This window comes from Tupaia chinensis, unplaced genomic scaffold (assembly GCF_000334495.1).
Source record: "Tupaia chinensis unplaced genomic scaffold, TupChi_1.0 Scaffold144899_1, whole genome shotgun sequence".
Classification (NCBI taxonomy): domain Eukaryota; kingdom Metazoa; phylum Chordata; class Mammalia; order Scandentia; family Tupaiidae; genus Tupaia; species Tupaia belangeri.
The window spans coordinates 4,285,361-4,299,538 of record NW_006204759.1 but is presented as its reverse complement, the minus strand read 5'-3'; the positions used below and the strand labels follow the sequence as shown (position 1 = coordinate 4,299,538).

The 14,178-nt window shown below is 49.6% G+C and overlaps 1 protein-coding gene across 1 annotated transcript in view; it reads left to right on the top strand.

The window, feature by feature from the left end:
- ZZEF1 (zinc finger ZZ-type and EF-hand domain containing 1) overlaps positions 1–10,720 on the top strand; it is a gene marked incomplete at its 5' end in the record, with an annotated part of 151,332 nt that extends 140,612 nt beyond the window's left edge. The window contains 4 exon segments of the mRNA XM_014583836.2: positions 20–103; positions 4,564–4,717; positions 5,393–5,464; positions 8,034–10,720. Of these exon segments, the coding sequence (XP_014439322.1) occupies positions 20–103; positions 4,564–4,717; positions 5,393–5,464; positions 8,034–8,114 (391 nt within the window).
- Between the last annotated feature and the right edge of the window lie 3,458 nt (positions 10,721–14,178).

Sequence of the window (14,178 nt, the reverse complement as noted above, 5' to 3'; positions counted from 1 at the left end):
AAATTTGGGAATGGCTGGGGGGCGTGGCCTGCCGCCAGTCGGGGCATCAGCGATTAAAAGCCATCCACCTACTTCTGAGGATTGTGCGATGCTGTTCTCTCAGGTGAGTGAGTACCTCCTGGTATGAGTCCTTTGTGGGCATACCTAGAACTAATAGCTCCTCCCACTCCATAGGTTGCCTTTTCTCTCTATTCTTAATGTCTTCCAATTTGTCAGTCATTTTCTTTTATCTTTGTGCTTTTGGTGTCCTCTTGAGTAATTTTTTGTCTTACCTGGAAGTCATGAAGATATTGCCTGAATTATCTTCTAGAAGCTTAATTGTCTTTTCTTTCATAGTTAGATTTGAATGTATGCTATGAGGAATGAATGAATTTTAAGGTATGCTATGAGGTATAGGGATTGAGTTAGTTTTGTTCCAGTGGATATTCACTTGACTCAAAGAGATCACATTTTCCCAAACCACACTTTTTTTTTTTTTTAAAGAGATTTTTGCTATAGGACACGTGCACTCACCAGAGAGACAAAAGAGACAGAAAACAAGAAATCACCCCCCACCCGGGGTGGGGGGATGGCCACGCCACAACCCTGTCTCATCTATTCTCTTCTCAGGCACACACACACACATAGAGCATGAGTTTTAAGCCACCAGGCTGGGACTCGAACCATAGTCGATTACATGGGAGTCCAGTGATGTAACCATTATGCCATCAGCTGGTCCCTCCCAAACCACACTTCAGTGCCATCTTTGTCACAAAGCGGGTGTCCATGCATACATGAATCTGTTTATGGTCTCTTTTGTTCCTTTGGTATTTTTGGTTATCCATGTATCATGTCTCACTGTCTTAGAGAGTATAGCTTTATAACAGATTCACATATCTAGATGTATAAATCCTTCAGCCTAGTTCTTCATCTTTGAGATTGACTTGAATGTTTTAACCCTGCCTGTCCTTACACATTTTAGAATTACCTTGTTAATTTCTATATATGTACGTGTACGTATGCATTCACACACACACTTACACTCCTATGGGATTTTGACTGACTGTACATGAATTTAGAACATCGGGTCCTGTAATCCACACCATTGTATATCTCTCCATTGTTTAGGTCTTAGTAACATTTTAGAGTTTTATTTTTCATTTCATTTCATTTTTAATTTGCCAGAAGGTGTGTGCACAAACCAGAGAGAGAGAAAATGAGAAGTCCTCCCTCGTGGGGAGTGGTCATGCTCCCTTCTTTTTCATCTCCCTCCATTTGGGATTTTGACCATGCACACACACACCCCCAGCATGTTTCTCAAGCCACCACGTCCAGGACTCAAACCATGCAGTTGGCCATGTGGGACTCTGCCTTAACTGCCACATCACTGACTGGTGTCAGTGTATTTATATTTTCTCTTCTTTTAATAATTATTTTATTTAACTTTGTTTATTTATTCATTTTAATTTGACCGGAGAGGAATAGAGCAAGAGAGAGAGAGGGAGAGAGAGAAGGAGAGAGAGACAGTGGGAAAACAAGCCACTAGGTCTGGGACTTGAACTGTGGTTGATCATGTGGGAGTTCAGCACCCGTAACCACCATGCTACCTGCCAGCCCTGTTATTTATAGTTTTCTATGCAGAGGCCTTGCATAAACATTTTGTTAAATTTTTTAAAAAATAATTATTTATTCATTCATTTATTTCAATTTGACAAGAGAGAGAGAGAGCAAGATAGCAAGTCACCAGGTCTGGGATTTAAACCATGGTCGGCCACGTGGGAGTGTCCAGCACCTTAACCACCACGCCACCTGCTGGTCCCCACATTTTGTTAAATCTTGTCCTAATTATTCAGTTGTTGGGTGTTGTTACAATGGTACTTTTTAATTTTTATTTTTTGTTTTGCTGATGAATAATTTTTTTGTATTACTCTTGTATCCAGTGACCTTGCCAAGTTTGTTCATTCTGAGAGTGTCGTTCAGTGGACAATCATGTCATCTGTTCACAGGAAGTTTTCTCTCAGTCCATAGAAGATGTTTCCTTGTTTGTTTTTGCCTTTTGCATCAGCCAGGACTCGTGCACTCCAATATAGTGTTGAATAGCAGTGGGGATGGTGACATAATTGCCTTGTTTTGTTCCTTCCACCTGTCAGAGGGAAGAGGTTTGTGATTACTGTGCTACACGCATCATGCATGCACGCGGCCCTCCTCCTCGCTCAGACCCTCACTGTTAGGAGTTCATTGTTCCTCTTTCCTGGGTCTTTAAGGCACACAGAGACACAGGATGCTAGTCAGCGTAGGGTTATGCTACTTGAGGCAACAAATTGTCTTCCCATAATATGGAGCTGTTACTTAAAAAAATAGAGAACTTCCAAGTCAGGGAAAAGAAAGCAGTGGCTCACCTAGGTAATCAGGGGCTGGCAGCAGGGGGAGAGGGGAAGCAGGGCATGTGTGCTGTTCCCACCATATCCCCCACGTGCAGACATCAGGCAGCAATTGGCCCCGTAGCTCTGAGCTCTCTCTGTTTGAGTGTAGGTTCCAGTGAGTGCTGTCCGGTTAAGCGATGTGTATGAAACATATGACGTCTCCATAGTCTCCATCTGGTGGGTTGTTCCTGACTGTAGCACAGATGCAGTCCTACACAGTTTGCAGTCCTTGCCAACTTCCTGCCAGTCAGGAGGGAACTCCCAGCATGCTTTGTCAGACCAAGGCATTCCGTGTGTGCTCCTTGGACAGTTAAAGAAGTCCCCACCCAAGGGTTTGGCATGGAAGCCAGAGGGGCGCCACCAGGGGAGGGGGCCCAGGCAGGCGTCTTTTACATTGTACTCTTGAGTGCTTTCCCAAAAACCCAGCTATAGCTCTCTATAAATGTAACTTAATTTCCCCAGTTGTTTACTTTGTAACGGTTTATTCTTCTGGGGGTAAGTGATTGGCTGCAAGATAACACTTAAACACACAGAATTCTTTTTCAGGTTGTCAAAGAGAAAGCAAGTGAAATAGAAAAGGCAACATCTAATATTATTTATGTATACATATAACCATATAGTAAGGCCCAGAATATTATTTATTTCTTAATTGTTCTCTTTTGAGAAGAGTTCTGTCTGAACAATCTTACAAGCTTATTTCCTATGTTAAGACTAAGATCTTGAGGCCGGCAGGTGGCATGGTGGTTAAAGGCGCTGGATTCCCACATGGCCGACTGTGGTTCAAGTCCTGGACCTGGTGGCTTGCTCTCTCTCTCTCTCTCTCTCTCTCTCTGTGTCCCTCCCTGGTCAAATTGAAATGAATAAATGAATAAATAATAAATAAAATTTAAAAAAAAAAAGACTAAGATTGGCCTGGTAGGTGGCATAGTTGTTAAAGTACTGGACTCCCACGTGACTGACCATGGTTCAAATCCCAGACCTGGCAGCTTGTTCTCTCACTTTCTTTCTCTCTCTCTGTCTCTAGTGAGAACATGTGCCCTATAGCAAATTTTTAGAAATAATAATAAATAAAAATAATTAAATATTTTTAAAAGGTCTAAAACCTTAATAATGGTTGTCATCTTCAAATACTCTTTTTTTTTTTCTAATTATAAATATGATGAGCATTGTAGAAAATGTACAAAGCTTATAGGAACAACCACAGATAATATTTTTTGGTCATGTGCACTAATTTAGGGATTAAATTAGACTTTGGATTTAGAAAACAATGTATAAATGCTTACTATTATTTTAAACATGGTTACACAATATTAAATATGCAGGGTTTTTAATTGCATATTTTGTATGTGCCATTTATATCTTGTTTTTTGTTGTTGTTGTTGTTTTTGTTTTGTTTTGTTTTTTAGAGGTTTTTGCTATAGGGCACGTGAGCTCACCAGACAGACAGAGACAGACAGAAAGACAGAAAGTGAGAAATCACCCCCCAGGGGGGATGGCCACGCCACAATCCCTTCTCCTCCATTCTCCTCTCGAGATCTTGTGCACACACGCACACGTCCCCGGCATGAGTTCAAGCCGCCGGGTCTGGGACTTGAACTGCGGTCGACTACGTGGGAGTCCAACAACATAGCCATTACACTAACTGCTGGTCCCTGTATCTTGGTTTTCTTTGCTCATCATCAATCTAGAGATTCTTCTCACGTTTTTTAAAAAAGAATTATTTATTTAACTTTATTTATTTATTTATTCATTTGTTTATTTTAACTTGACCAGAGAGGGACAGAGAAAGAGAAAGCAAGCCACCAGGTCCAAGACTCAAACCACGGTCAGCCATGTGGGAATCCAGCACCTTTAACCACCATGCCACCTGCCGGCCCCCTCACTGTCTTCATAACAGCTATCTTTAAAGATGCCCAATAATTCCCATAAATGTGTTTCAGGCTTCCCCCGTTTCTCTGGAGTCTGGTTTTAAAGTTTAGGTTCCACTTCATTTCTTCTTTGCTGTTGGTGATTACATGCAGCTGGGGTGTGTGTGTGTGTGTGTAGGGGTTTGTTTTACAGTCACTGTCCTGGATGTGAGAAAGGGGGTCTGAACCGTCAGCTGTCTGACCATGGCATGGTCCTCAGTAAACCCATACCCCTCCTGGGGCTACCCCCACAGTGACCTCTGTGACCTCGCGCTGTTGAAGCCCCTGTGGCAGCTCTTTACCCACATGGAGTACGGCCTGTTTGAGGATGTGACACAGCCTGGCATCCTCCTCCCCCTGCACCGCGCCCTCACGGAGCTCTTCTTCGTCACCGAGAACCGTGCCCAGGTGAGGGCCCTATCCTTCTCTCACCCTGGGGTCTGGACTGGGGAGGACAGCACCTCTGTGGGTTTTCGCTCCGTCTGCTGACCCTGGAGGACTCACAGCACAGCCCCGTTCTGAGCCCAGGGGTGTCGTCAGGGTCTCATAGCCTGCAGAGTAGGGCAGGCTGGCCTGCGGTCTGAGGCCTTCACTCGTCTCTGGCCCTGGGAAGCCCTTGGGTCAGCACCAAGTTTACTTATTTTGTCAGGCCCACAGCCAAAGGGGGAAAAAAAAACTGCCTTGGATCAGCCCTTGACAACATCAAGTTTTGGAAAGTAAAATGGACGGGTTATTTCTTCTTCCTTCTCTTATTTTCCTCCCCTTAACACAATAGACTCATTGAATGTGAGAGATGAAAGGGCCTTTCAAAGTTTGGCATCTTGTCCCTCTCCATTTATACGTGAAGAATCTGACATGGGGGCTGGGGGTTGGTATCTGCCCAGTCACCCTGTGGGTAGGTCGGGGTAGAGCCAGCCCTCCCAGGCAGGCTCCCTTTGTGGTTCTCAAGTGAGGTAGTGCTGTGAGGTGCCTGCTGGGGTGAGGCATGTGTACCCACTGGAGGCCCATTGTCATCGGGGTGTCCCCTTGATGGCTGTCGTCGCTGTAGGGGATCCGGACCCACTGCTGTTGCTCTCTCCGCAGGAGCTGGGCCTGCTGCAGGATTACCTGCTGGCCTTAACCACCGACGACCACCTCCTCCGCTGCGCAGCACAGGTACTTGCCTTCACGCCCCCTTCCCACCTCCCATTCCGACCACACATGGGGCATCACCTCTCACTGTGTCCAGGACAAAGCATCTCTGTGCGTCATGTCACAGTCCAGAGTCCACCCGACGTTTACACAGAGCTCAGGGCCTATCTGGCCACTTCCTTCTGGTACTGAGCCAGAGCAGGCCAGCCCCATTCATCAGTGTCATTCACACTGAACTGTGGGGTCAGAAGACTCTAGCAAGAATCTGTGTCTTTAAAACCAAAACAGCCAATGTCTTAAATTCAGTTTGGCCAATCCCTGAGTTTCCACAGAGTTTGATTTCAGATATTTTTGGATATAGTTTGCTTATCCTGGTGACAGAACTCCTCTTTTGACAGCTGTTTGGCCTCAGGACCGTTCACACTTTTAAATTATTGAGGATTCCTGAAAGCATTGGTTTATGTGCACTAATTTAGGAATTAAATTAGACTTTGGATTTAAAAATTAAAGCAAAAGATCTAAACATGTATTTATCAATTCATTTTTTAAAATAGTAAAACTCATTTCATGTTAACATGGATAACATGTTTCATGAAAAAGAACTCATTTTTCTTTTTTCTTGAAGAGGTTTTTGCTATAGGGTGCATGAGCTCGCCAGAAAGAGAGACAGACAGAAAGCAAGAAATCACCCCCTAGGGGGGATGGCCATGCCTCAATCCGTTCTCCTCCATTCTCCTCTCGGGATCTTGGGCATGCATGCACACGCGCCCGGCGTGAGTTTAAGCCACCGGGTCTGGGACTCAAACCGTGGTCAACTACATGGGAGTCTAGCAACATAGCCATTATGCCAATTGCTGGTCCTGAACTCATTTTTCAAAACAAAGTAATTATTGAGAAAGGTGGCCCTTTGTCACATTTTTGCAGATCTCTTTACTGTCAGGCTTCATAGAAGACAGCTGGGTTCTCACAGCTGCCTCTGCATCCACTCTGTCCTGTTATCACACATTAGTCCCTGGAAAACCGCACTGTGTACTTGGGAGACAACGAAAATGAAAACTGAACCTTGCTGGCCAGCCGGTGGTGTGGTGGTTAAGGCTACTGGGTCTCACGTGGCGACTGCATCGTTCAAGTCCCAGACACGGTGGCTTGAAAAACATACCGGGCACATATGCACGCATGCCCTAAAATCCCCAAGAAAATGGAGGAGAAGGGGTTGCAGCTTGGTCATTTTCTCTGGGGGTATGGGGATACTCTCACTGTACTCTCACTTTCCCTGTCACTATCTCTGTCTCTCTGGCAAGCACACGTGCCTTATATCAAAAGAGAAATTAAAAAAAAAAAATGAGTGCCGCAGGTAGCATGGAGGCTGAAGTGGTGGATTCCATATGGCCAGCTGGGTGATTCTAGTGCTAGACCCAGCAGCTTGGAAAATCACACCAGGTGCATGTGCTCATGAACCCAGAATCCTAAAAGGAGAATGGAGAGGGGACTATGGCCTGGCCACCCCCACAGGTGGATGATTTCTCACTTTCTCTCTGTGTCTCTCTCCAGTGAGTGCATGTGTCATGTAGCAAACTGGAAAAAGAGGGAGGAAAAAAAAAAAAAAAAACCTTGCAGACCCCCAGAAGGGAGTCAGGAACCCCCAGGCCCCAGACTACATTTTGAGAACCTTGGACTCATAAACTGAGTTCCATGGAGCCTTCAGCCCAGCTCCCACAGTGGATAGGTGGGGTCCCACATGGGTGAGTGTCCAGCTGGGACAGCCAGAGCCTTGCCTGAGTCCAGCACTGTCCTCCTGAAAGAAAGGGGCTCCATCCTGATGCAGGTTTTGGAGTGTCTGCTTAAGAGGGGGAGCCGCACAGCAAACAGGGGAGAGTTTGCGTGAGTTCCCTGAGAACTGCAGGCAGCGTGGAAGTCCCTTCTCCCAAGTGGCTGTCTACCAACACTGCCGCTACCACCCCTGCGCCATGACGTCACATGACGAAACCGTTGTAACTCGACAGTGTTGTCACTGAAAGCTTAACCTGGCGGCTTCCCTGGGGCCGGCCCCTCCTGCCTGCCCCGGTGCCTGGTCTCTGTGACCACCTCCCTTCTCCCTCCACACGCTTATCTCGTTTCTGGCCAGCATTCAGACTTTTCTCCCAGCCTGCCTCCTCTGCCTCCCTCATCCACCTCCACACCTCTGCGTGACAACCAGCTGTGGCCTGGCTTCTGGGGTTCTGTGTCCCAACACCTTCCCCTCCCTGTTGTCCAGGACCGCCGTGAGGCCCCCAGTAGAGGCTGTTCATTTCCTGGCTGCCCATGCCCTTCCCCTTCTGCGCCTTAGTTCTTCCCCAGGCCCCCAGCAGTGTTCTCTGAGCTCCCCAGATGACTGCCCCTCTGGGACAGTGATCACGTCCGTCTTACATTTTACAGAGTTCATGTTATCTTGATAGCTTTTCAATCTCTCTGTAACCTGTGGTCTTCTGAGTGAGGAAAACCACATCCGGTGCATCTTGGGGACCCCTCTTGCCCTCTTCTGCGGTGCTCCTTGAGGGTGGTGTTCCTCTGCAGTGGTGAATGTGACACTGGTGACTTCCCTCTCCCTCCACAGGCTCTGCAGAACATTGCCGCCATCAGCCTGGCCATCAACTACCCGAACAAGGCCACTCGCCTCTGGAACGTCGAGTGTTAGCCCTTGGTGTGGGGTGCATGGACTAGCTTAACTGTCCACAGGATTTTAGAGCAGACATCGACACTCATTCAGGAAAATCCCTGTGGCGTCAGTGCCAGCTCCGCTTGGGCTCACTTCACCCCCATTAGGACGCCACGCAGCCGCATCTCCAAGGACTCCCCGGACAGGGGCTCGATAGGTGCACGCTCTGTAGCATGTGAGATTACAAGAATGCGGAGTCAGCAGGACGAGTGGGCAGGTCAGAGACCGCTATCTCTGGGGTCTGTCCCTGCAGAGGCCACAGGCCCAGGAAGACATGGCTGCAGCCTGTCTGGAAAGGTTGCTGTCTTGGTTGAGCTGAACTGCCTGCTCTGGCCTTCAGGTGCAGGCACCAGCCAGAGAGAGCTGCCCCTCAGCACACCCTCCCGCCTCAGTAGCATAGTCTGGAAGCCCCTCTTTTATTTTGCTTCTTGAGACAGAGGAATCCAACCCCAACCAAAACTGATGAGGGCCCCCTTGGCCACTGCTGAGCCCCAAGCGCTCAGTGTGGGGCCTGGTGTCAGTCTCACTACACAGCCACAGTTGTCCCTGTGAGCTCTGCGGGGAGAACAAGTGTCCTTGGGAACAGCTGACAGGCCGCCTGTGAGGGTCCACTCACGCCCTGGCTCCCAGCACATCACGGTTTTTTTTAGTTGTTTTAACATATTTTAGTTTCCACCTCATGTTTTTAGAACACAGTCACACCAACTCCCCTGGGAGGGCCTCAAGGGAACGACCAGTGGAGCGGTCACTTGGAGACCGGCTGGTTTGTGTTAAAGAAGCAGAACTTTGGGAATTCTCTTTAGCTTCTATTCCTAAAGACTTGAAGTGTTGTCAGAAGAGATCTTATTTTAGGGATGTTATGAAAAAGAAAAAAAAGCCCGCATGATTTTATTTCTGCTCAGTGGTCACAGCCATCCATGGTCTCTGCCTCTGGGACTCATGTGGTCATTGGGTGTCTCTCGTCTAGCAATAACTACATTAGTTCTATGAATGCTGTTTTACACTCTTCTTTCTGTGATTTTAGACTAGCCCTAAAGTGCTGATCGTTGCTCTCCTTCCAGAGCCAGGTGTTGGCACGTGAGGCCGTGCTGGCATGTGGGTGTTCCCAGCCCGAGTGGGACTTGTGCACATAAAGCATGCATGAGGCGGCTGCTATGTAAGGGTGGGTGTCTGGGCTGGAAACGTGCCACCACACAGGGCCAACCCCAAGGGAGAGCCTTCGTAGCCACAGCCAAGCGTGACCAGGCTGGCATTGCCATGGCCCGGAATGTCCTTTTGGCTTCCGAAGACCCCTCTGCATGAGTCTGGATTGGAAGGGCCCATGTCTGCAGATCTGGGAGCAACGTCCTGGGAGAGCTCTTTTGCCTTCTGTGCCAGGAGGCCCAGGTGTAGCGACCTTTGCGGCCTCAGAATTAGGCTCTCAGCCCAGCTCCGAGGTGCAGGCAGGACCATCACAGGTGGGGAAGTGGGAGTCAAGGAAGATAGGAACAAGCAGGGTTGGTCCTGAGATTGGTGACCTACGGCCTCTCGCCTTGCTGTCAGTGAAGGCCTGGCTGGTCCCCACCGTGTTGGGACGTGGGAGCAGGTGCTGCTGGCCTGGTGAGCACCCCTTTCCCAACTTTGCTCCTTTTAAACCAACCTTGCTTTGCGAGCTTCCCACATCTCTAGAGGAGGCCCCATGTTCCATGCCACTCCCATCCAGTAGGCCTCACAGGGAGTTTTCCAAGTCACAGAGAACAAGCGGTGGTGCTTGGGGAAGGGACCTCACTGCAGCCTCAGACTTGCTGTTGCACTGCTGCAGGATGGCCCAGTAGATGGCGCTGCCCCCACTCCTCCACACCTCAGACTGACTGAGTAAGAGGAGTAGAAGGCAGGATAAGGAGTCATGCCCTGGTCACAGTGGTCCCCAGCTCTGCCCCCACCATACCATCAGGAAGATCAGCTGTAAATAAACGCTGGACTCTCATAGCCTCTCTCCATACACTGCCCTTGCAGTCCTGGTCTCGGTACTTCAGCTTGCCTAGAGGATGCCCGAGGCGTCCCTCCACTGCACTGCTGTCATCAGGCAGGCTCACCTGGCCTGGCCTGGCCTGGCCTGGCCTGCCTGGCCTCCCGGCAGCCAGCTGTCGCATCTGCCTCTGGCCACTGGGTGGCGCTGCCGGGCCAGGCCAGGTTCCCTCCGGTCCCCAAGCACGAGCAGCAGCCTCCCAAAGGGTTTCTGTCACGACCAACATCCCTGTGACCTTCTGAGGAGGCAGCACTGCCTGGAGCGAGCTGACACTGGCAGGAATAAGGCGTCGTGGAAACATGTGCCTACTCTGGAAAGGAATTCTGTTCCAAATCATATATATTGTACAAACAGACGCTGTTCCTAATGAGAGGAGTGACGTATTTTCATCATCGTTTTTAATTTGTTTTCTTACGGGTTTACGATTTTGAATTTTTCTTATTTGGTTGAGAGAAAGAATTTTGATTATATCAGCTGAGTGAGTTCAGCCTGTAAAAAGGATGTTTAAGTTGTGGGTAAAATATGCAAATGAAGAGAAATATATTGTACAAATTCTATATAAAAAAGTACAATCGTATGGGCTCTTTTTCCCTCCTCCTCCTGTCGTGGACTTCTCTCATGAACTCTCAGTGTTTCTGCCAAGCCCAAACAAGAATTGCGAGGCCTCCAGGTTGGCAGGAATCAGAAAGGCTCTCTGGCCCCTGCTCCCACGAGCCCCTCCCCCTCAGGATGGTGCCCCTGGAGCAGCTCCAGCCAGACTCCCGGAGAAGGAAGGCAAGGTTCCGGGTCACAGGGCTGCGCGCTCCAGTGACTGGCTCCTCCTTGGCAGCCTCTGCGCCCTGTCTGACCACACAGGGCCAGCGATCTCAGGTCCTTGGGTCTCCACTATCTTTCTCACGTTTCTGTCCCCCTCTGTCACATTCCTGGGGCAGAGGGCTGTCTTGCTTATTAGATAAGGGCCTGTCCTTGGTGGGGCTGGACCTAACTTTTTGACCCATGTGTTCCTGCCTGACAGTCTGACATGTCTCCCTAATGCCCTAAACTGCCTGCCAGGCAGCTGCAGGCAGGAACCTACTCTGCCTCGGCCCTCACCACTGCTGAGGCCAGAGTGGCAGCTGCTGCAGCACAGGCCTCAGCAGAGCTGGGCACTCCGAGCCCCGAGGAGCCCCAGAGGTTCCCTCTCCGCCCCTGCTGGCCTGTAGCCTGAGCGCTTTGGGGCCGGACCCCGGACTCCCGGGAGAGCGGGCCCGCCACACTGGAGGACTGCCTGCTCTGCTCAGTAGAAAGCAGAGGTGGGCAGCTCACTGCTGAGACTGACCCACAGGTAAACAGCCAGCCACAGGCGGGGAGAAACAAGCTCTGTATAACTGAAGAGAAACAGCCTCCCCAGCTGGGCCGCCTCATTCAATGAGGAGCCAGCAGCTGTGAGAGCTCAGCTTGGACTCACAGGAAGTGGTGGGGAGCTGGACGCGCTCAGCCTGCTGCCCAGCCCCAGAGCTGTCACCACAGCATGCACGCACTTCACTCGACAGACTTCCCAAGAGGAGCTGTGTTCCCCGGCGTCAGGGCTGCAGGTAAGGCATGCGCCTATATGCCAGGCCCAGGCTCTTGGATTGAGGCCACATCTAAACAGGGTCCTGTGTACCTATGGCAGATGCTGTCACTCCCCTAACTGCCACCTCCTACCCTGTCCCCTCTCCCCTCCTAACAGAACCCAGTTTTTGCAGGGAGTGGCTAGGGCTACCTTAACCCAGTGGGGCCTTGTATGGCTCTCAAGGAAAGCCATGCCTGGTTAAGCCCTTCCTGCTGCTCAGCGCACTCCTGGTTGCCGCACTTCTGGTTGCCGGACTCCTGGTTGCCGGACACCCACTTTCCCAGCCCTCTTGCAGTTAGGGGGATCCAGTTTCAACTAGAGAATGCAGCTGAAACCTGCAGGGGGTTTGAGGGGAGGATTTCGCCCCACCTTGCTTGTTCCCACTGACTGGTGAGAGAACAAGTGTCCTCACTGAAGGCTGAGAAGTCAATGCCAGGGGAAGGCAGTGCCGTTGTTCGATACCTGAGCGGGCCGTGGAGCTACCAACATGCAGGCGTGAGAGGGACTGAGCGACTGGTCGGAGGGGTCTCTCACTTGCATCGGAGCATTCCTGGCTCAAATTTCTGCAGCAGTTTGGCTCCAGGAGGTTGGAATAATGGCGTGGCTCTATCTCATCACATTAATACGCACAGTATGTGGAGAGGAAATAGCGAAGGAATTCCTGAGATAACAAGGCCTCTGACAATGCCCAGTCAGGCCTTCGATGGCACCAAGTTGCAAACATTGCCAAATTCTCCTCTCTAGGGATTCTCGCATGCGCAGTTTTGCTCACGATTGGCAAGTTTCCAGACTAAATCAAGAGGCACTGTCCCAGGAGTCACTGGAATCTCTCTTTTGTTTTAAATTATTATTTTATTTAATTTTATTTTTAAAATTTGACCAGAGAGGGACAGAGCAAGAGAGAGAGAGGGAGAGAGAGAACATGAGAAAGCAAGCCCCCAGGTCCAGGCCTCAAACTGCAGTCAGCCATGTGGGAGTTCAGCACCCTCAGCCACCACGTCACCTGCCGGCCCTCACTGGGATCTCTTCAGTTGCAAGTTAAATCCACTCTAAACTATTTCATTTCAAAGGAGAATGTACTGAATTGCAAGCCTGAGAAGCCCAAGGGTTGGATATGGCTCCAGGTAAAGCTAATTCTAGGGCTTGAAGAAGCCAGGTCAGTCTGCCCACCTCTCCCTGCCCTCCATCCCCACCTCCCCTCCTCATCCCCCTGCCCTGCTTCTCTCTGAGGCCTTTAGGATGGTGAAAGTGAAGGGGAACATGAAAGTGCTAGGCGACGGTCCCCTGCTCCTTTTCCACCTGGCCACTGACCGCCAGCCATTGCCGGATGGGGAGAGCCTCTCACAGTCTCTTCATGTGCAGCTTCCCTAAGTCGTTAACAGGCATCCTCCGATCTAATTCCACTGAATGTTCTAGCAGCTACTTGGGAGACCTGTGAGTTTGCAGGTTGTCCCCTCAGAGCTACTGAGCATTCCCGATGACCGGACAGAAGCTGCGTCTGGGAAATCCCACACAGCCACTGCAAGTCAGGTCAACAGCTCAGACACTGCTGGGAAGATGTCCCCCAAAACATAGAAATCCACAGCAGAGTGGAGAGACCCACCTAAGCAACTGATTGAAAAACATGGGAAGGGCTGGCTCGTGCATGGCGGTTAAGAAGGCTGGATCCCACGTGGCCGAGTGGACCGTTTGAGTCCCTCACCTGGCAGCTTGAAAAGGAGCCCAGGCGTGTGTGTGTGCGTGTCCAAGATCCCGGAAGGAAAGAGGGGAGGAGAGGGGATTGCCTTATGATCATTCCTCCTTGAGGGTGCTTTCTTATTTTCCCTCTTTCTCTCAATCTCCAGTGAGATACTTCCTATGCCCTCTGGAAAATTAAAAAATAAAAATATATCAGGACCAGCAGGGGCTTCAGGGCTGGGCTCCCACATGGCCAACTGCAGTTCAAGTCCTGAACCTGGCGACTTGAAAATCATGCCAGGCACATGTACTTGTGTTCCCAAAATCCCAAGAGGAGAATGGAGAAGGGATTGTGGTGTGGCCATCCCCCCTGAGTGTTAATTTCTCACTTTCCTTCTCACTATCTCTGTCCAGCCAGTGCACGCACCCTATGGCAGAAACCTTAAAAATTAGTTAATTAATTCATTAAAAGCCAGGAAAGTTCAGTGGGAAAATATGAACATGAGTATCTCAATAGATGCAAACACAATCAGGATCATTTAGTATCAGACAGTGTAATTCAAGGTGAGTAAACACAATAAGTCACTTCCTGCTTCAAGATTTTTCTGTGAATAAAGAACATAATTTGCTATAAAAATATGTATGCTTGGGAACCAGCAGTTAGCGTAATGGTTATGTCGCTGGACTCCCACGTAGTCGACCGCGGTTCGTGTCCCGGACCTGGTGGCTTAAAACTCACGCCGGGCGCATGTGTGTGTGTGCCC